Here is a 21,973-nt window from a genome sequence, read left to right as displayed (position 1 = left end):
GTCGACAGGAAGAAATCCGCTGAAGGGTAGGAGCGGTAATGAACTCTACGCGCCGGGGTAGCGGACTGCTCCTGCGCTCGGCTGTGCGTGAGCTCGCTCTGTGAAGGCACACGTGTGGCTGAAGAGATCGGAGCAAGCTAATTGGACGAATCCTTAATGGCTTTTAACAGTAATGGGCGTGGATATGGGGAGAAAAGGTCTGTGTCGTTTCACGAATCGCCAGGTGGGAAAACCTGCTACAGGTATCATTTGGGGACCAGGAGAGCGTGTGTGTGCGTGTGTGTGTGAGTGTGTGTGTCTGTGTGTTAGTTTTAAACTACGTGAATCCCATGTTTCGTAAGGCTTTGGAGGAGGTCAGAGGTGATGAGACACCAAGCAGTGCTGCTATCAACAGGAACAGTTGACACAGGAAGTAAGAGAACAGGATGTGAGGGTGGTCATGTGTGTCTTTGTTTGTCACACGGGAATCCGCCAGATGGGAACATCCAGCAACTCGCACAAAAAGCCCTTTGCTTTCTATTTTTTTCTTGAAATGACAAGACCTGTCTCAAATAGCCGGAGAAATCTGCGGGAAACTTGGGGTTTGGGTAGATGAGTTTGCAGACCCAGGCAAGACGAAACCGACATGAAGTGAAACATGGCATATCTCATTTGAACATCTTTTGTTTGTTAACATCACTGGCGTAGTGATTTGACTTTTAATAGATTTATTGTCCGCCTATGTCATAGGGATGGACCGCTCAAAGAAATTGCATTTTCAACCTTTTTGACCCACCACTTACACTTACATCGTAAATCCTATTACACCATAATGTGATTGTGAAACTATATACCACTCAATTACTCTTTTAATTTCTTCTTGGTTTTTTTTTGTATGCAAGGGCGAAGCAGAATGGACATGCAGCACCGATAGAAAACAGATTATATTATACCAACTGTGCTGGTCTGGGCCATTATTAGGAAGGTGTTCCAGACAAGGATGTTTAAGTGTTAGTTTAACATTTTCCATTGGTTGTTACCTGTTAAAGAAAGTATTTCATCCTGCATCACAGGTTAGAATATGGGAATGAAAAACTATTATTTTAACAAATATTGATTAATGATGCTATTTTTGTATATTGGCTATTTCATGTGCATTTATTTTTTTTAAATATGCAGTTGGTGTTGTCTTTTTGTTACATGACAGGGGCTTAAAGTCACTCATTTTATAAGCTAGGACAGCTTTCAAATAGAACAACAGACATTGGGTTGGGCATCACCAAAATGCAATTGTCTCTCTGACCTAACACATGCCACAGGCATTAAAAGTGATAGTACATTCTAGATCTGATTATAGTCAAGTGTTGGTCATTATGAACAGAGATAATGGCCTTACGGTTATCATCCTTTATATGATTTTGTTTTTTTGATTTGCTTTTTGTTTTTTCATCATGTGCAAGTGACATCTGAGGTGTTTTTGAAAGCAGCCTGTGAAAAGCCTATAATGGGAATACCAACAATCTTTTTTCTTCTAATCTAGCAGATGGCATTGTATAACATAGCTTGTCTCAGTATATCACTCCACTACTTATTCTTGGATGTAAATATGCTAATTTTACAAGGGATTTACCGTTTAATGTCTTTATTGCAAATCCGCTGGTGGCGATTGCTTCTGAGTTAGCATCATGTTGACATACTCTGGTATTGGAGAACTTTTTTTAAACAGGTTTGCCTTTTTCCACTTGGTTCAATGAAGGAATTACATCCCTAATTCATCATCCGTTTCATTTGTTAAGGAGTTGTGTTCCTTTTCCTTTTACACATTAGAACTTTACGCATTGTAAATGATTTGTAATTGTGTTTATTCATCAGTGTTCATCTATAAGTAAGTGTTTGCAGCGTGTACCGAGCAAAACATTTTCAGAAGGAGTTATAAGTATTCCCTCTCATCTAAAACACTGTCTGTACCGCACCGAGACGGAAGGAGCCAGAATGTACACGCTCTCCCTGTCTTCTGTCTACTGTAAGGCAACGTAAGCCAATCATTATGTTACGTTTTCTCCATTTTTTTTTTCCAACAAACCTGCTAATCTTTCCCTAGTGCTATACCTGACTCTGAGTAGTGGAGTTGTAAGCTCCACAGCTTCCTGTGATGATAGCTGTTGTGTTATGGTAGGTGGCAACACCGTCTGATACCTGTCAGGTATCGTTTAGGTTTTGACTTCTCCTTTTTCTTTTTTTTTTCTCCTTGCTATATGTAAAAGCACTCAGAATATCTATATTAGGTGGGTGCACTCCATGCTTCAATCTCTAAAACAAACATATTTTTTAAATAAAGAAGAAAAAAGTGTTGAGAAAACCAATGATACCCTACACTGCTTGCCTTTCATGTTTCGTCACTTCTCTGCGTTTGGCCTAGTCCCTTATTCTTGGCGCTGACAATTACCGAGGTTGTATTTTGGATCGTGTTTGAAGCCGAGTCGTTTGTTAAATTATTCGGGGTGGGTTGGGCGGGGGGGGATTAGATAGCACTTGGAGTTCCCCTTGAGGGTTTGGGAAATTGTGTCATACGAGAGATGCGAACCCTGACTAAATGGAGTTCCTCTTTTAGGTTCACAAAAAAACCAGCGGGACACTTTGCTCGCCTTTTGAGAAAGATGATTAATTTATAACACAGTCCCGTCCCGATTGGACAATGAGGTTTGCACTGATAGGGTTTTCACAATGGGGTAAAAGTTGTAGTTGACCAATTTGACAACTGTCTATCTGGTGGTGTTAGCAGCAGAGTGTTTCTGTACTTGACCTGGCCCCTTGCACCATTCCATCCTGGCTTTCCTTCACTGTTCCTTCTATGCAACATCACGAAAAAAGATAAAGACCAACAAACACATGACCTATTTTAGTCTTTGTACACAGTACTTTGTATTGGTATCATGAACTCAAATAAAATGAATAGAATCAATGGTGCCGACACGTTTTATGCTAGTTATTTTACAGCGTCTTTGCATTGGTTTTATACGTCTGTGGCAGCAGACATTTCATTAACCTAGTATGGGAAGTCTTTGGCATATTTAATGAGGCATTTAACTTTATCCACATGCAACAGAGTATGTGGATGAAGTCTGGCTTTTGAGATGTACCTCACAAATATCTTTTAAAGCATATATCTCTCACCACCTGCTCAGCTGTACAGAAACTCATTGCTGCCTCGTCATTTTGTCTTTTGCTCTGCTTTTGAAGGTTACATTTTATAAATGCTTTTGAACTTTTAATAAACCACAAGTACACCTACCGGTCATTCTTCATGCATTACATTTTACAAAATTCCAAAGAACAGATCACAGGAAATGTCATCAAAAAGATGAAAAATCTTGAATGTTTCACAATGGTCAGGATTGATTCAGTTACCTAGAATCTGTGCATTCAAATTAGTAGCCAAGTCAATTGTATTCGTCTGGAATAGTGAGAACGTGGCAGATAATCTTTCCGACTCTTGACATTTCCTGTGCCCTGTTTGACAGCTGTCTCCTAGTATCTAGCGTTAAAGATAAGTCAAGGGTGTGAAATCGTTTCCGGGGCAGACAGACGATGACATGTCACCTGAGGGACAAGCTGTGATTTTACAGGAGTGTTGTGATTGACCGGAAAACCCCACAGATTAAGGTATTCTTGCTGTCAAGAACAGTTCGGAGGCCTTCTGAATAAGGCACCTTTTAATTTTATTTCCTTTTCCACAGTCAGACACATTTGAGCGTACACCAGTAGTGCTGGTTACTCTATGAAATGACAGACATCACTCGTCCGTAACCGTGACATCTGAACGCAAGAATAGATCCTAGCCAGCCTGACAATCTTACCCTTTCTCTTTCACTCCTCGGTTCACCGTGATCGCTGGTTATGGGGATGGAGACGCTAAACTTCAGCAGACAGACATTTCTGTCTAGACGGATCTGTGTTATTTTCTTGCAAGTCTTCATTTTACCACGCTATGTTTGTGTGGTTTCCATTTTGCACCGTTCATTAAATTGTGCGTTGCATTTTGTCATCCAATTCCCATATTTCCCAAAAACAGAATCACTGAGCTGAACGATCAATAATACAGACATTGAAGGGTTGTCTCTGTGCTTTTGTTCACATCAGAAACGTCCTCAGAATATCTATTTCATGGCCGGCTCTCCCATCTTCGTATAATTCGACAATTGGCAACCAAGGTAAAATCTTCAATCCCCAATAATTGGACGCTATGGGAGAAGTGCGGCACTTGTTGTTCCAGTGCGATGCTTTCAGGTTGTTTGTTTTCTCAAAGTTTACTTAGAATGGCGCAAGTGAACCCCACCATTATTACCCCTACGAAAACAGGGTCTCCTCCTGAGTTCCATGCACCACAGGGGCCCACCGGACCCTCTGAGATCTAACGCTTTCCTTATTCTCGGGCGCAGCAGGGAGAGGGGGGACGGTGCGAGAACGACCCGCTGAGGGGGGAGTAAAATAAATCTCTTCTGTGTGCACTTCCACGGGGGCTGCGGATAGAGCAGGGTTCAGCGCAACAAGGGCCCCGGCACTCCAAAGCTAGCCCAGCAGACCTGTTGCCCTGGGGGGAGGCCACCAGCCTGCAGTCACCAGACCCACAGGTCCTCTCTTTCTCTGCAACCCGACCCATGCTGTCACGCGACGGTTCTCGGCCTCTCCACCGGCAGCGTCAAAGCTCTGCCCCCCACACACACCCCCCCAGCCCACCAATGCAACACACCCCTCTCACTCTCTCTCTCTCTTTTAGGATGCCCGTCGCCCTTTGCAACCCAACCCCTCAACTCTTTTTTTTTTCTTTTTTTTTACAGCAGCTGATTCCCACGGTGGCAAGAGAGAAACTGCTCCCGGTTGTAGATATTTGCCAAGAACTGGAAAAAATACATAAAAAAAACAATAGCTCAGCATGGACAGGATCCAGAACCTAAACCGCGCGGAAACCTTCTCCTACATCAACCCCTGGATTAGATACTTCCTCTTCTTCTTCAGCTTGTTGTTCTGGGTAAGCCGGCTCTCCAGCCTTCCCGCAGAGTGATCTATTCCTAGAAGGGCAGACCACCTGAGTCAGTTAGCGACTCAGAGTCCATGCCTGCCGTGAGGACCGCCGTGCTGTGTTGTTCCAGTGACCACGTTTATACTGACCGCTCGGTCCACAGATAGAGGACTCTTTCTTCCCATGCAGTCGCAGGCAGAGAAAGCTAAAGAAACCGTGTAAATAATTGAAGTAGCGGGGCTGCTATTTGAGGGGGGGGGGGGGGACATTAGCTTCTCTGCTGGTGAGTGGAGGGCTGATTTACAACCGTAATACCCAGCCTCCGGCAACCGAGGCGCGGCCGTTGTTGTGGGAGTAGAGGTCCAGCAGTACTTATCTCCTCATTTCACTCCTCCCCTCCCGCCGTATTTAAAACCAGCACATTTAACCAACCTGTGGGGTGTTTTGCTTGACTTCCAATGAATCCTTGTTCAATTGAATGAAAAAAAAAGACTCCCAAGTGGACCAGTGAAACTTCAAAGCCAGCAAAAACATTGTACTTGCGGAATGTGCTGAATATGCTATTTATTTGAATTATGAAGTCAATTAGAAAAGATTGTAGAGTCCATCGATGTGAATCAGTTCATTAGGAGTGGGTGTCAGTACAACCACTGGAACAGGACGAGGCGCTGAAGTTTGTCGGCGGTAATGCTCTCTCTCTCTCATACACAAACTCACACACACACACACACACACACACACACACAGACACACACACACACACACACACACACACACACACACACACACACACACACACACGCACAAACACCAGTGCACCCTGTCTTCCTACCCGTTTCCCACTTCAGTAATCATTTTCTGCTGTCAAGGAACAAGCCCAAAGCCATTTATTTGACCACACTTCCATCTTATCCCTGCACACCCTATCTCCCCCCCCCCCCCCCCCCCCCCCCCCCCCCCCCCTGGGGGGTGGGGGAAGTCAGCACCCGTTGACCCTGGTCGTGTTATGCTTGTTTAGCAGAGACAGGACCAGAAGCGGACGCTCCATCTATAATCCATTAGGCCCCTTTTGTCCCCCATCCCTATGGCTCAACACAGTTGGCTTTCACCTCTCAGTATCTCTACCGCCATCCCTCTCTCTCTCTCGCTCTCTCTATCTCTTGCGCTTTCCCTCTTGCTCTCTCTCTCTCTCTCATTCTATCTCTCTCTTGTGCTCTCTCTCTCTCTCGCTCGCAATCTCTCTCTATCGCACTCTCTGTCTTGCGCATGCTCTCTATCTCTTTTGCTCTCCCTCAAAAGCTCTCTCTCTCACTCTGTTTCTCTCTCTCTTTCTCTCTCTCGCTCTCTCTCTCACACTAAATCTCTTTCGCTCTATCAAACACTCTCTCTCACACTCTATTCCTCTCTATCATGCGCTCTCCCTCTCCTCCTTTGTTGCGAAGCCTACAAAACATTGCTGAAATGTTTTCACTGTTTCTCGGCTCCTATCCTGGATGCTGCACTGACTTTGCACACATCAACCGCACATAACACACATGTAAACACATGGGGTACCGGTGTCATTACTCAAAAAAAACCTCCAGCCTTGAGCCTTGTCAAGGAAGGCCCATCAGGACAGCGGATGGATACTCTGAATGAATATGTCCGTCTGTCTGACGTTCGATATGTTAGTTTTTTCTCAACTCACTCCACCTTAATAGATACCTTTGCTGTTATATATTCAAATACATACAATAAAGGTTACTCACAGTAAATGAGATATCCGGCAACAGTTACTAATGAAGACTGCAACACTTGCTTTTCCACTGCGGGCTCTTTGCTTCACCTGTATCTCCTCTCTGTCTAGAGACCTCATTAGCTCTTCTCTTTGCCTCATCCTTTGCGTGTACTAAGGGAATTGTCAACAGTCTGTTGGTGTTAGATATTATGCAGGCTTTGCACTTTTGTGGCTGCCTACCGCATTGCCTGGAAGGATGTTCTGAAAAACAGAACGAGCCCTGGATGAACCGGGCTCAGAGATCCACAAGACCTTTGCTGCAATGGACAAATTCTTGTGCCCTTTGCTCTCTCTCTCTCTCTCTCTCTCTCTCTCTCTCTCTCTCTCTCTCTCTCTCTCTCTCTCTCTCTCTCTCTCTCTCTCTCTCTCTTTCTCTCTCTCCCTCTCTCTCTCTTTTTCTCTCTCTCTCTCTCTCTCTCTCTCTCTCTCTCTCTCTCTCTCTCTCTCTCTCTCTCTCTCTCTCTCTCTCTCCATTTTTTCTATCAAGAAAATGGATTTTCTGTGTCTTACACAAAGAAAACCCTTATGTTGCCTTGGTTTTATAATAAAGTAAATCTGAAAAAAGAAATGTTTGAAGTTCAACTTGATAGACATGGCAGACTGAAAATGTCAGAAAGTTTCACTAAGCGCAAGATAATAACTCACAAGCCTGAAAATACGCTATGGACTTTGTTCAATACTCAAAGAAACAATGAAAGAACGAAAGTTTGCACTTAGGTCATGAATTGGTTATTTATCATGGGGACAACATGTATTTTTTTGTTTCCTCTGGCCTAAAAGGCTCAGTTTGGAAAAGCTTAAAGGGGCTTAAAGTGGGAACACAAATTGAATTGACATCTCTGGGATTCCTTTTATGTATGAAAGTATGGTAACATTACCAAAAAAAACGGTGCTTGATGTGGCTTGGTGAAAGTCAGACTTAGCTTAAATGCATACCAGTTACACTTCATCTTGGGGACATGCTATGAGGAGAAGCAAGAGTTCTTGAAACATTTTTACATTGCCTCTCAGCTTTGTAAAAAATGAAAAAAACCAAGTTCCGGCTAAAACTAATTTAAAAAAAGATGAAGAAAACCTTAATGCAGTGGAAAAAGTTCCACACCATCCCCTAAGTATTTATCAGGAAGTGTACTCAAGAGGAAGTGTGGTTTAAAATGAAGTGCAATTACAGTGGAAGCCGACTTAATTTGAAGTGTACTTACATTTTAGGTGCACTTAAGATTAATTAATAATAATAATTACATATATAAAACATTCAACTTCGGAGTGCCCTTGATAATACTCAAGAACACTCTACGGGGAAGGTTTAAGGAAAGGACACAGAGACCTAATTGGTCAGTAATTGAATAAGGTAGAGCTTTGAGGGCACTCATAAATGCTGAGATGGAGTCTCTTATGGGGAGTAGCAGTCAATGGCATGTCTTTGGTTTCAGCTTTTGAAAGGCTTGAAAAAAGATGAAGAGATTGTGAAAATAGAATAATAAAAAGGGAATGGAAAAGAGGCCGAAAACGAGAAATTAGATTTATTTTTTTGGGGATTTTTTCTTCCACCTCAAGAATACTATTCTGAAATTGGATTTATCTTTCTCATTTGGGTCATTTTCTGCATATTTTAGGTTTTGATGCAGAGCAGCCTAGGTGGGACTGGATCTCAGGTCTCCTGCACTGATAACCAAGAACTCTCTTCTGCGCCAACAAGCACCATTGTTGCTGCGGTTGAAGGTTATCATTTACATTACAATTCACATGAAATCGTTTGATTGCCAAAAGGACATCATCATGTCAGGTTTCCATGGAGACGAGACAAGGACATGAGGTTGTAGGAGGCTATAATTTATGTTAAATTAGTGTGCTATCTTGCAACGATATGATCCATCATCCGAGTCATATGTTTGTCTTTTCAAGGTGACCCAGTCTCCTTGAATCCTGGAGTGTTAGAAGCCCTACGTGTCATTTGTGGAAATGATTACCAAGTACCTCATAAAGACGAATTTGTATCTCAATGATGACTCAAAATAATGACTTACATGTCTCATTTAGGCCTAGGCCAAATTATGTCCTTATCTAATCATTCTAAGATATATTATAATAAGATTACTCATAATTATAACAATAACAATATAATAATTATAAGTGTGAATTTTACAAAGGATGAAAGGAGAAATTAGTCTTCTTGTTTACATGCAAGTTCATGGGATGAATTTGCTATGGTTTGATTTATTTTCCCTAAAAATGTCCTATTTTAGGCAACATGGTGCTATCCATGCTAAACTGGTATCCAAATATATTTAAATTTCACATTAAAATTACATTATTATTAAGGCTTGTTTTCCCCCATCTTCCCCTATTAGACAACCGTACACTTAAAAGGGTATAAGGCTTTGGTGTAGTCTCAGACTATGCAGCTTCCAATGAATTGCAAATGGTTTCACCCTAATTCCATGATGCACAAAAAACCAGGGGTGAACTGGCCTTTTAGAGGTAAGGGATAATTCTCTAACGGACCCAACGTCCAGCCGGGTTAGGGTTAGGGGTGGAAACTGTAGAGCCTATTGGAGTCCGACTGCAGCCGCACCAAAAAGAGCAGAGCGCACTGAGCTCGGCCCGCGGTGCACATCGTCAACATGATTTATTTAGGGCAAAGGCATGGCTGTGTGGTTTATCTCTCAGGGATATTGGCATAACAATTCTGAAGTCAGGTCAAGTCAATTCTGCATATTGTGCTCCATATATTTTGAAAAGATAACGTTTACTTAGATTGACAAGTGATCACTTTTATCGATAAGAATAATCGACATATAGGGAGACATTTGGGACTTTGCGAGGAAATGAAATTACTTGAAGCCTTCATCTCTTAACCCAGAGCCTACAGCCTAAGAGGCTTGAGAGTTTACCAATGAGCCATCTCAGCTGGCTACCTCTATTGAGATCTTCGCCTCTTTATTCTCTTCTGTGGCCAACACAGCATTGTTTTTAGGGGCTTAAAGGTGTCCTCCATTAAAAGCCATAATTACCAGTACACTTAAATTTGAAATGCCCTTCAATTTCCTATCTGTTACTCCCAAATTCGTGCTGGGAGTCAAGCACATTGAGCACTAGACTATAAAGTCAGTTCCACATTTCTTTCGAATACTATGTCATATATTTTCTAAAGATGATGTTAAAATAATTATAACTGATTCATTTTGGTACGATTCTGGCTTATGAAGACATTGAGAATGAAAGTTACAACAATTCTGCTGGGAGTCAAGGCCACTAACCACTACTCTAAAACTTATTCGTAAGGGCTTTACAGTCTCACGGTCATTAGCAAATTTAAGTTATAATTTTTTATGTTTTAATTCCCTAAAAAAATTAAAGAGATTACTTTATCTAATATTTTCTTTTCACCATGGTGGTCATGGTGCAAGTCCTATGGCACTCTAGATTGATGGAGTATTTTTAAATGTATCACATTATTTTCACATTATTTTATTTGAGTCGTTTTCAAATTTAATTTTCTCTGCAGGTTTTCTCCTTGTTGATTGTCATGATAGGTGTGTATGCCAAGGTGCAGAAAGCAACAGGTATGTACAAAAAGGAAAATACGTGTGCTGCTAATTTTAGATTGGAATTATTATAACTTAATTACACGGTGGAAGGTACAATTATACGTTTACTCTCTTTTACTGTGCAATAGAAATGAATGGTCATCGAAAAGGTGATCATCACACTGGTGATTTCATCTCAAATCATGTGTTTGTTTGTGTGTTTTGTTGTTTTTAACCAACTGACACAAGAAGGGAGAACGCAGGGTAAAATAGTTGCTGGGTCAATAGCCCTAGAGAAGACAGGGGATATCAAGGGAGAGAGTTAAAGAGCAGAAGAGTCGCAGGCTTTCTGGCGAAAAGGAAAACTATTGACAGCAAACAGTACCAAATCAATACAAACAGAGGGAGAGAGAGAGAGGGAAAAAGAGAGAGAGGGAGAAAGAGAGAGAGAAAAATAGCGTGAAATAGAGGGATAACGAGAGAGAGGAAAAGAGGGGGAGAAAGAGAGACAGAAAAAGAGAAGGAGACAGAGAGAAAGTGAAAAAGAGAGCGAGATGGAGGGATAAAGAGATAGAAAGAGGGAGGGGGATGTAGGGAGAAAGAGATAGAAAGAGGGAGGGGGATGTAGGGATAAGAGATAGAAAGAGGGAGGGGGATGGAGGGAGAACGAGAGCGGTGAAGTGGAAGTGGATAATGCACCTGGACCTGCGGGACATCTGTTGATCTGCCTGTCTGTCTTCAGACACCGTGAGGGACACCTTCCTCATCGACCCGGCCGTCGTGCTCATCGCGGTGGGGGTGGTCATGTTCTTCATCACCTTTTGCGGCTGCGTCGGAGCTCTGCGGGACAACATCCGTCTCCTGAGAGCGGTAGGCTGGTCCGACCATAGGGGGGGGTGTAGCGGTACACTGAGGTCACGGCTCGGTTCACACCTCGGTTCAGACAGCACGGTTCGGTACGAGTTCGGTACAATGTCTCAGGTTGTACCACCTAGTGTCATACAGTCTCTCTCCTGAGCTAGCTGCAACAGCCTGAACTGTGTGAACAATAAGTACCCCACATCACCTCCAGACTCCGTCCGTAACTTGTAAACAAAATAAGACAATCAGTTATAAAACTGAAAATGCAACATGTCTTATTTATGAAATTTATGAAAGGTGCGGTTCGGCGCAGCAGGGGGGGGGGGGTTAAACCGGATGGCAACAGCCGCGGCAGGTACGTAAGCATTGTGACCTCAAAGCAGCCCTACACAGTGTAGGCTGCTAATAAATACAAGGAGAAAGAGGAGCGCGCACAATGAAAAAACATTCAACAATGTAGGACGTCCAAGAAGGAGGGCAAACATTTGTGCGACATTTTCTTCAATAAAGTGTAAATAATGTGCTAGCTATTATCCCCCTGTCTCACGGAAGTGCTCCTCAACTGGAGCGGAGGGCCCAAGACAGGAGAGGATGGAGGGGTTTTGTCGATGGCCTATGTTCCTTTGGGAACTTAAAGGCCTAAGTAAGAAGTAAGTGTCTCACGGAAGTGCGATTCTGTCGACCAATCAACGGGCGGCTTGTGTAGCTCGAACTTGGCGCCAGCCTTTCAGGGGTACCCCCACGGACGAGTGCGGCTCAATGCGGCTCAGTCCGGGTCACGGCCACTTTTGGCGGTGGAAACGCGATCCGTGCCACACCCTAGCGAACTGAACCGACCCACACCCTCCGGTGGAAACGGTTCTTCAGTTGTCCCTGAAGAACTCGCGTATCTAAGATTAGTTCCGCATTACATTAATTAATTCGCACACCAATTTTATTTAATTTTATGCTGTGTATTCTCTATGTAAATCCATGCACCGAACCGTGACGTCCGTACTGATTCGGTTCAATACGAATAGGCCTACATGTATGGTTACACCCCTAGACCATAGTGACCCATCGACAGTGGGCCCAACCTCTGTTGTAGAGGCTCTCCTATGCCTTCTAGGGGGCACTTGTGTGTGTGCGACTGCAATATGATTCATTCTTTGTGTCTGAATCAATATCTGCGTACGCCCTCTCCCTTTCTCTTCCAGTTCTCCTTCAGTCTGACCCTGGTCTTCCTCACCCAGCTGTCCATAGCAGTCCTGGGGTTCTTTTACTCGGATCAGGTAGGACTACTCTGTATGATAGGGATCCTACTCATCCCAGGATCAGGCCTACTCTGTATTTTTTTAATTGCATGTTCAATGTATCAATGTCTAGTCAGAATTGTTACGTAGTGCTTGCGTGTGTGTTTCTGTGTGTGTGTGTGTGTGTGTGTGTGTGTGTGTGTGTGTGTGTGTGTATGTGTGTGTGTGTGTTAGTGTGTGTGTGTGCGTGCGTGCGTGCGTGCGTGCGTGCGTGCGTGCGTGCGTGCGTGCGTGTGCGTGTGTGTGTGGAGACACACAAATAATAACAACCTACACATCAATAACAAAATACCATTATTTTCCTCCAAAGGCACAATAATATTCCCCAGTACGCCACAGAGAATGCCTCCACATAAAAAAAAAGAATAAAACGAATAATAATAATAAATAAATAATAATAACACAAATGTGATCCGCGATGGGGGCACCTCTGCATCAGCCCCATGATGCCTCCATTCCCCCCCCCAGCTGCCTGCCCCCCCCTGTGTCTTCCGTCCCGCCACCTGCTGCTATACAGAGCAGCCTAACATCCCCTCCTGGCATCCTCTCCCCTCCGCGCTAAATGATTAAAACGCCGCCACGGCACTTCAAAGTGGAGCCAAGTTGTTCCATTTCCACAGCTACCCCCTTCAAGGATATCCATGTTGCTAACGACATGTGGAGGTGGGGCATTGGCTGAGTGGCAGGAACGCACAGGCATTGGATGGGGGCAGCAATGGCGTACATTTATATATATATTATATTGATACATATGTATATATTGACGTGAGGGTCGGACGGGTTGGAGAGGAAAGAGTTCTGCCAGAGAGTGCTTAGGGATTCATAACACATTCCCTAGTTGGTACGACAAATTAAATATATTAGTTTTGTCGGGGTTTGAACTTACCACACTTGCTTATTCTATCTGTAGTTAGTTTAATGTGGACTAGAAAGGATAACTCAAAAAGCAACTTTATTTTTAAACTTTTTTTGGTAGCAACAGCAGCAACACACGCCAGTGTAGCCTATGCTAAGCTTTAGTATTGCTCCCCATAGCCCTCCGTGTTTTAATGTAAAGATTTTAGCCCTGCAAGAGCTAATGGATGTCCTCCACTTAAGAGAAACCCCCAGTGGATACAGCTAATCCCTATCTCACAAGACTGCCTTATGGAACACTACTGTTCGTAAAATTCTTTAATTATCGAACTCCATGCTGTGTTAGGAGGAGATAAAAATACTTAATTTGAGGGTTACTCCAACTGACATGGCCGGGGTAGTAAAGAACGGCGGATACTTTTATTCAAGGGGTTCTTCAGCAGGGCCTGCCAAAGAGGGCGAGCCCCCATTCGTCGCCTCGATATCATAAATCGAGGCGACGTAAATCAAACTTGTTTATGATTGGCAGATTCCATCTGCTGTCTCGGGTGTAGTGAATTTATATGACTTCATTATTTAAATCTGGAGAGATTCTAATCGGCTGTAACTCAACATGGACCTAAAATAGCAGTGTGTGTGTGTGTGTGTGTGTGTGTGTGTGTGTGTGTGTGTGTGTGTGTGTGTGTGTGTGTGTGTGTGTGTGTGTGTGTGTGTGTGTGTGTGTGTGTGTGTGTGTGTTGAGTGTAGGGAAAGTGTGTACTGTGTGTTTGAATGGATCTCTCGGGGGAAGCGGGGGGTAGGGGGGGGCGTAGGTTGTTTCATTACTCTTTTTAAAGTCAACATTATGAAAGCCATCATGGTGCATCAGGCGCTCCGGCTGTAATCCAGAGTTCGCCTTGTTGAGACAAGTCCCTGGGGTCCGCTCACTTCGTATTAACATCTTACAATAAGCCCCTCAAACATGTACTGATGGAAATACCCTCTGTTCCCCTTCTGCCCAAGACGCGCCATGCTGTGGGGAAATTTGTGAAGAAGGCCATAGTACACTACAGAGATGACTTGGATCTACAGAACCTGATGGATTACATACAGAAAGAGGTGCTCCAGTTGCCTTAGCAAGCCTGCAGAATTATTTTCTATCTGTTTGTGTGTGTGTGCGTGTGTGTGCGCGTGTGTTTGTGTAGGTTGGCCCCTATTAGGAATTTCCTAATCTATAAATAGCACTGTAGTTCAGGCTCTCTTCATGTGATTTCCCTCTGCCATCTGTATACTCACAAATGCAATGGTGCGTCCAACAGGGACTTCCCCCTTTGGAATCAGCCCCACCACAATGTACAGAACACTGTGCAACTGATCGCTTAATGTATACTTCCTCTCCTTTGATCCTTTTGTAATATTAATTTGTTTGTGAATGTGTGTGTGTGTGTGTGTGTGTGTGTGTGTGTGTGTGTGTGTGTTAGTTTAAATGCTGCGGGTGGAACGACTACACCGACTGGTCGTGGAACCTCTACTTCAACTGTACAGAGGGGAACCCGAGCACGGAGCGCTGTGCCGTGCCCTTCTCCTGCTGCACCCCCATCCCAGGAGAGGTGGGTCGCTGGGACAGACACACACACACACACACACACACACACACACACACATACACACACAAACCGCATTGTAGAGTGTAGGGTCATGACCTGTTTATCGCTGATGAATGTTGGAAGACTCTTTGGGGAACCTTGATTATTTCACAAGTGCACAGAGAGGAGTAGAATACTAAAGGCGACTTGTTGGTCTCGTTCTGCGCTCATATCGACTTTATATCCTGTTGGACGGAGAGGGCAGATCACAGGGCGACCTTTCTTTACTACTCACAGCTGATGGTATGTGTCGTAGGTGCGGTGGGGGGGGGGGGCTAATTGGCCATAACATGAGCGGAGGCCATGTTCTGACCTATTGACCACAACTCTTTTACAGACGTGAAATGTTTTATTGTAACCCAAAAGTTAGGGATGCCGTGCCGTGATCGTATTGGCCAATGATGAATTGGATCATGGAAATAAGCTGGCTGAATAGCACAACAGATGCTTTCCTTGCTCGCAGGCCGTGATCAACACCATGTGTGGCTTCGGCGTCCAGGCGCAGAACTCCTTGGAGGCCGATAGGTCCATCTACCCCGTCGGCTGTGCAGACAGAGCCGTGGTTTGGATCGAGTCCCACCTGCTGCTGGTGGGAGCTCTTACCCTGGGTCTAGCCCTCCCCCAGGTAACTCCATCCCAGCTCATAGACCCAAAAGCCCAACTCCATTGATATGTGAGGTGCAACTTCACTGTTGGTGTGTCACAAACATTCAAATTTCAAAGCAAACCTCAAGGTTGCCTGTTTAAAACTGTAAGATGGGAAATAGAACATGAAGGACAGAGGGCCCTGAATCAATACAGGAGCTAGCCGTGAAATAATACAAATAGGACTACATGTGTAGACACCGTGGAAATCATCCGCAAGCATAAAGCGCGGCGTAAAGTATGTACATTTAAGATGTCAAGGATGGAGTACAAACCCCCTGTTGGAAGCATGATGCAACATCACTGGCCGAGAGTTTGGAGGGTTAAGAACGTTCTGTTAAAGAATGCATGAGTCTGGGAGTATCTGGAAGGTTGGACGCAACGCCGGGTTCAGATTGATTCAAGCAGTTTGGACGAATTTGAACCGAACGGACTGAGACCCATTGGACGATATAAAGTGCCGGTGAGCTTGTGAAACAGAACCCTGTCTACATTGTATTAGTGAGCCGAGCCACTGAGAGATGTATGAAAACATGACAGATTAAAGGCACGTGGGATGCGGTTGTTGTTCTCGGTGCAAGTCAAAACTCAAGGTGCTGCGCTCGGGATAAGTTGGACCTTTCCTACCAAAGGTAATTTCTTGCGTGTGTGTGTGAGAACAGGACATGCAGGGGCTTTATCTGCAGGGTCTGGATGATGTTGGTGTCTGCTGATCAAATGCAGGCCTTGTTTTCTAGAAACATCCTAGCGTTCTTTGATGGTTGGATTCAAAATATCGCTAAGATGATTTATCGGATCTGATCAGTAGGAGCCCCGAAGGAATCCAAATTAAATTGAATTGGTGTGTGTTAGTCGATGATGGTAATAATTTTCCCAGTCTGGTTAATAAAATGCAGGCACGCTTTCAAAATATCTGAAAGAGCTCCTTCTACTCTTTAAAAACATATGAACAGAGATCATAAGCCATCAAGGTGCTTCGTTGGTGATGAATAGCAGTATAATTGGTATTTACAAAACCGTTTATTTTTTTATGTATTCTATTGAGAGGTTTTTCAATTATTCATAACATTCATAAAGAGACACGTTAACATGAAAACAGGAACAAAGGAAAAAACATAAAGAGAAAAATGAAAAATAGCTGCCAACCCAGATGCGAGGTATCATTTGTGGCATGTTTACTAATAACAGTAATTTCCAACAGACACATTGTAAATCCATTAAAAAAAAAATCATCAAGAGCAGGTGTCACATATTGTAGTGTTACTGCTTTGTGTTATTCACGTTCTTCTGGTCCCCAAATGTTTAGACATTTGTTCCCTGTGTTGATTTGATTAAATGTTGTTGTTCCATCGGAACAACATCTCATTATGCAAGTTCTTTTGAACGATGTGCTGAGTCAGATTTCCATTTTTCAAGAATGAGCTTTTTAGCAGCTGCCATACCCAGACACAAGCCCAAAGTCTCCTTCCAGCGTCCAAAGATGTTTAAGGTCAGGCTGGATGTCTCTGTTGTAGGCGACAGCTGCTCTTATGTCATTGCTACTAACTACTACCCAGTTCACAGACTTACTTTTGTTGTCCTTTAAAATGGCAACTTTTACATATTTTCTTTCAGCATTTACCTTGTGCTTGCTTGCCATTTTCATTTAAGAGGCTCTAATCCTTTCCATCTTTTCGCCAGAAATGCTTTCCTTTTTTCTTTAGCTTTAACAGGCTTCTGTCTAACTGAGAACCCCCAGTGGCCCTTGATGACATGGTTTACAGTCGGTAAGACCGACATATGGCCCATACCGAGATTCCGCCCAATTGTCTCTGTAGCCATCGACCTATCGTTGCACCCTGTGGCCTTAGCTCTCACCTTACACACAGTGTCAGCCAGCCCAGTGAGATACCGCAAGCGTCAGTCAGCACTGACCTGCCTCTTGCCTCCCAGCTCCCTGGTCAGACTAGGACCTCGGCAGTCACTTGGGTACCACTGTTCAGGGAAGCACCCCAAAACCTCTTCAGGAGCTTAATTTAGGAGATAAAGCAGTTTGAGATTCGAGTCCTACTAAACATCATTGAATATTTTACAGAGACATTCGATGAGGGACGATGTGTTATAACGCCTGCAACATTTTGTGTTCACATTCGCTGTATATGTGTTCATAATTAATTCATCACATCTCATCCACTCCCAGAGCAAACAGTACGTGCAATAGCTCGCTCTTTGCTTGTACTGTCTCGTCTTTCTTTTATTGCAAGTCATTGATTAATTTGTGATTGGCCAGTGAGGGCAGCAGGGAGCGTCCACTGAATATTTGTGTGTGTGCTGTTACCGAGCACTACCTCCGAGGAGTCTCCTAGTCTTCCCATGCAGCTTGAGGCTCTTATGAAATGCAGTCATCCTTCATCATATCCTGCTGATTGGTGCCCCTAGAATACTGATGGGAGAGAGAGAGAGAGAGAGAGAGAGAGAGAGAGAGAGAGAGAGAGAGAGAGAGAGAGAGAGAGAGAGAGAGAGAGAGAGAGAGAGAGAGAGAGAGAGAGAGAAAAGGAGAGAGAGAAAAGGAGAGAGAGACGGTAAATTACCCATGAGCCCCCGTCAAAACAATCGCGCTACAATTGCAATCGCTTTGATGTTGAGTAAATCGGATGGGGAGGCTCTTCACGTTTTCTATTGCTTCATCATCAACTTTACGTGGAAACGGAAATACACTCTTCACAAGAACGTAAAGAGAATGGAGTTCTCGTTAATCAGACATCCAGCTTCAGGTTCCATTTTCCGAGCAACCTCTGATTTAAAATGTTGTCAAGGCTTGAGAAATAAACACATTTAATGTAAATGCGCTGCTCTTTGTGACAAATTGCATTTTGTACATTTCGGATAGGACTCTTGCATACTGTGCGGAAGCAAAACCTGCTCCAAATTCCTGCTCCAAATAGAATCCAATCATTCTTGCACACTTTAGAGGTTAATACTTTGGCAGTACCAAATCGCACTTTGATACGCCAAAAATAAGACAATATGACACCCCATAACTTGATATGGTAAATATAAACTGAATTATAATTTTGCATTACTATTGTATTAATGTATTACTGTATTACTATGTATTATTATTGTATGTGTTTTGCGTTGTGCAAGATTCGCAGCCAGACCTGAGCAAACCCATTTCAAAAAAGATGCTTGATTCTTAGTACAAACCATTGATTGGCGTGTTTTCTGCCATGCCATCTTCCCACCCTCAGATCGCGGGCATTGTGCTGTCCCAGATCCTGATCACCCAGATCCAGGACGAGATCAGCGCTGTGTTGTGAGGCCCCGCCCCCGGACACCGGGGAGGAAGGCGGGATAAAGGGAGGAGCGCAGACCTGACAGCAACCGGTGACATCTGTAGAGGAAGTCTTGTTTTCCCCTGTCACCCCCACCGCTAACCGCTTTCAAGTACAATCTCTCCTTGTTTATTGTGCTGTTGCCGTGGGGACACCGGATGGTACGGGTCATGAGCAGTGGGAAGAAGCTACAACTGTGAGTCCATAGAGCGGAAGGTGAAAACGTTTGGCTTTATTGATTTGGTATTGGTATTTGGTATCGATTGGTTTTCAATGTATTTTCAGAACTTATCTTTTTTTTTTTACCTGGGAAGTATTTAATTGTTCATGTGATTTATTTGAGCGGCACACATTTGTTCTTTTAAGAAATAAGTTTTTTTGAAACATTGTTTTGGGGTTAATAACATCCTAGCATTATGGTGGACACAGTACAGGTACATTTATTTTTGTCAGAGCATTTTCATTTATTGTTTGTGGAATTCCTGCAAATATGTAAAAAATACTTCTAAAATGAATGTCTTACCATAGCTTTAAGAGGTATTAAAAATGCAATGGGCAACATGGGGTTTGTGTGATTACATATTTCGCTGCATAGACCAGCTGTCATCCAGCAAACCTTCCTTCATAGTAATTAATGCGGGGAATGTAGATGCCTTCGGGAAGGGGATGGGGTTGGAATGTGCAATGTTGCATTCTAGCCGTGGAGTGCTCTCTGGATCAGATGAGTGGGGAGTTATCTCTCTGAGCATTTCTTTCCGTCAGCAGACACCTGCAGGAGAGGGAGAGAACACAGAGATCAATGGACATCTTCAATCCTTCCCCTGTCAGGCCTTATAGGGGAGAACAGAAAAAAAACAATCAATATACAAGACTACTATAATAATATACCGGTACTACTAATTATAATATATATACAGATCTTTGAAGATAGTCGGAGTGAGAGTGTGGCTGCGTGCGAGTGGCAGGATGTATTAATGTGTGTGTGTGTGTGTGTGTGCGCGCGCGTGCGCGCGCATGCGTGTGCGTGTGCGTGTGTGTGTGTGTGTGTGTGTGTGTGTGTGTGTGTGGGGGGGGGGGGGGGGGGGGGGGGGGGGGGGGTGTTTGTGTTTGTGTCTGCAGGTGCACAATGCCTCTCTGAGCTTAACCAACCTTGAAGCGTATGATGGGAGCCAGTAAATGGAAAACAAAATTAGAAAAATAAGAAAATATTGCAAATAGACCCTCTCCCATTCCCTTTAGCGCTTTAGGACATGCCTTGCATTCTGTATGTACACTGAGGGGAATAGTTTCCTCTCGACACACAATACCTGGATTCCATCAGCTTCCAGGATACAGATCCATAATTCATATTTTGGTGCGTTGCATGTGTGTATGTATGTGTGTATGCGTGTGTATGTATGTGTGTATATGTGTGTGTGTGTGTGTGTGTGTGTGTGTGTGTGTGTGTGTGTGTGTGTGTGTGTGTGTGTGTGTGTGTGTGTGTGTGTGTGTGTGTGTGTGTGTGTGTGTGTGTATACCGATGGGTCTGAATGGCTCTAGTTGTCATTATGCAACACAACCTTTTTCATAGATGGCCCAACGTCTATGCTGTCCCTGTACAAGCAGGTTGAAACTGCACAGCAAATAAACATTAGTTTGACATCAAGGATCTCAACGCACACAAAACCCAAACACGTGTTAGCACCGACAGAGCCGGTGCACCACCATTATATATACATGTGTTAACACCACCTCGACAGAGGAGCGGTTAAAGAAAACTGCAAAGCACACAGCATGCCTTCTCCCCTCCCCTGTCAATCCAGGCCCCCCGTTTCCATCCGGCCGTATCGTAGGGGCTGCAGCAGCTCCAGGGCGCGGCTGTAGTCGCCCTGCTCATACTCCACCATGGCCTGGCTCAAGGGGACACCCAGGGTCTTGGAGGGAGGGTGGGGGTCCCCTTGGTCTCTGTTGAGGGGTTTGGTTGCCATCTAATATGGGTCTTTTTTTAAAGGGTATTTATTTGACTTGAGTGACATATACAAACATATAATGAATAAATAAATATATCACTTTAATTAACAGTGATAGATTATGATGATAAATATATTCATGTGCTGGAAAGGTACATTTGACTCAAATACAATCACTTTGCTAATAAGTTCACATGTAGGCTAAGTATGTTATAAATCTTTTTGGTCAAATATGCAATTATATGCATATGCAAATATATTGTTGGATTAGACTCCCGTACTGCTATGTAATTTAGTCACCCAGTCTGAATGGTCTTCTCTTTTTACGAGAGATCTACGTTACTTAAGCTAAGAAAGGCAATATATATAGCTAATACTTGATTTGATTCGTGAACATTGTTCTGAGAGTAATATGTATTAAATATGTAACCCGGGCCGTGGCCAGGGTTCAGAAAGTCCTTTTTTATTGAATATGTGTACAGATTTATGGACTGTAACACAACATTGGCTGCTATATACTACTCATAAACGCAATATCAGTGTCTGAATTTCGACCAAACTGCCTTTACTTAGGATAGCCTATATGAAACGTGCCACATAATGTGCTGTCATCCTATAAATGTCAGAGAAGTTTAACCCTATCTCGAACACCGACAAAAAAATCCACTGTTGCTCAGACGGAGCTCCACACACCTCACTGCCAGTGTCAAGGTGTATAAGAAAATGCAATCCGACGTCACTGAGTTTGGAGCAGAGAAGATTTTCACAAACTGGTTGACAGAAATTGTGCTCAATTTTTTTCAAAATAAAGGTCTAATTTTAGTAACGGTGACAAAATGGCATACATTACTGTGATACTTGATCAAATAAGACTTATAACCATGTTTAAAACAATACAACGATTTTGGGTTCACAGCCCTTTTAATGTCATTGTGTGATTAGTTGCTTTATTGATTGATTTTAATTGACTGGTTGTAGCGCTGGGCAGAAGTATAGCTTAGTGTGAGTAGGCCAACAACCCGCGATGCATTGCACGGCCGTGATTTACTATAATTCCATGCAATGTTATATTTATTATCATCGTACATAGGCTGCATTTACATAGTGATAAACTGTTAATGTAGAT

At 43.5% G+C, this 21,973-nt stretch overlaps 1 protein-coding gene and 1 long non-coding RNA gene across 2 annotated transcripts; one reads left to right on the top strand and one right to left on the bottom strand.

Moving 5' to 3' along the window:
* The first annotated feature begins 4,791 nt into the window (after positions 1-4,791).
* On the top strand, positions 4,792-19,840 carry tspan33b (tetraspanin 33b). The gene is made up of 8 exons (XM_030365215.1): positions 4,792-5,008; positions 10,285-10,342; positions 11,049-11,176; positions 12,364-12,438; positions 14,317-14,412; positions 14,775-14,903; positions 15,403-15,564; positions 18,815-19,840. The coding sequence occupies exons 1-8, from the start codon at positions 4,913-4,915 to the stop codon at positions 18,881-18,883; spliced, it is 813 nt and encodes a 270-aa protein (XP_030221075.1). The 5' UTR covers positions 4,792-4,912; the 3' UTR covers positions 18,884-19,840.
* LOC115550310 (uncharacterized) lies at positions 17,300-18,879 on the bottom strand. The gene is made up of 3 exons (XR_003977883.1): positions 18,771-18,879; positions 17,912-18,006; positions 17,300-17,593 (listed from the first exon to the last, which is right to left on the bottom strand). It is a non-coding gene; the product is annotated as an uncharacterized LOC115550310 (long non-coding RNA).
* Positions 19,841-21,973: the final 2,133 nt, after the last annotated feature.

Source organism: Gadus morhua, chromosome 9, assembly GCF_902167405.1.
Source record: "Gadus morhua chromosome 9, gadMor3.0, whole genome shotgun sequence".
Lineage (NCBI taxonomy): Eukaryota > Metazoa > Chordata > Actinopteri > Gadiformes > Gadidae > Gadus > Gadus morhua.
The sequence above is the reverse complement of the archived record's forward strand: the minus strand, read 5'-3'. Positions and strand labels throughout refer to the sequence as shown.

Coding starts and splice junctions, on each gene's coding strand:
- tspan33b (XM_030365215.1), top strand. CDS start 4,913: ATGGACAGGATCCAGAACCTAAACCGCGCGGAAACCTTCTCCTACATC. Junction 5,009..10,284: donor TCTTCAGCTTGTTGTTCTGG/GTAAGCCGGCTC, acceptor TTTTCTCTGCAG/GTTTTCTCCTTGTTGATTGT. Junction 15,565..18,814: donor TGGGTCTAGCCCTCCCCCAG/GTAACTCCATCC, acceptor TCCCACCCTCAG/ATCGCGGGCATTGTGCTGTC.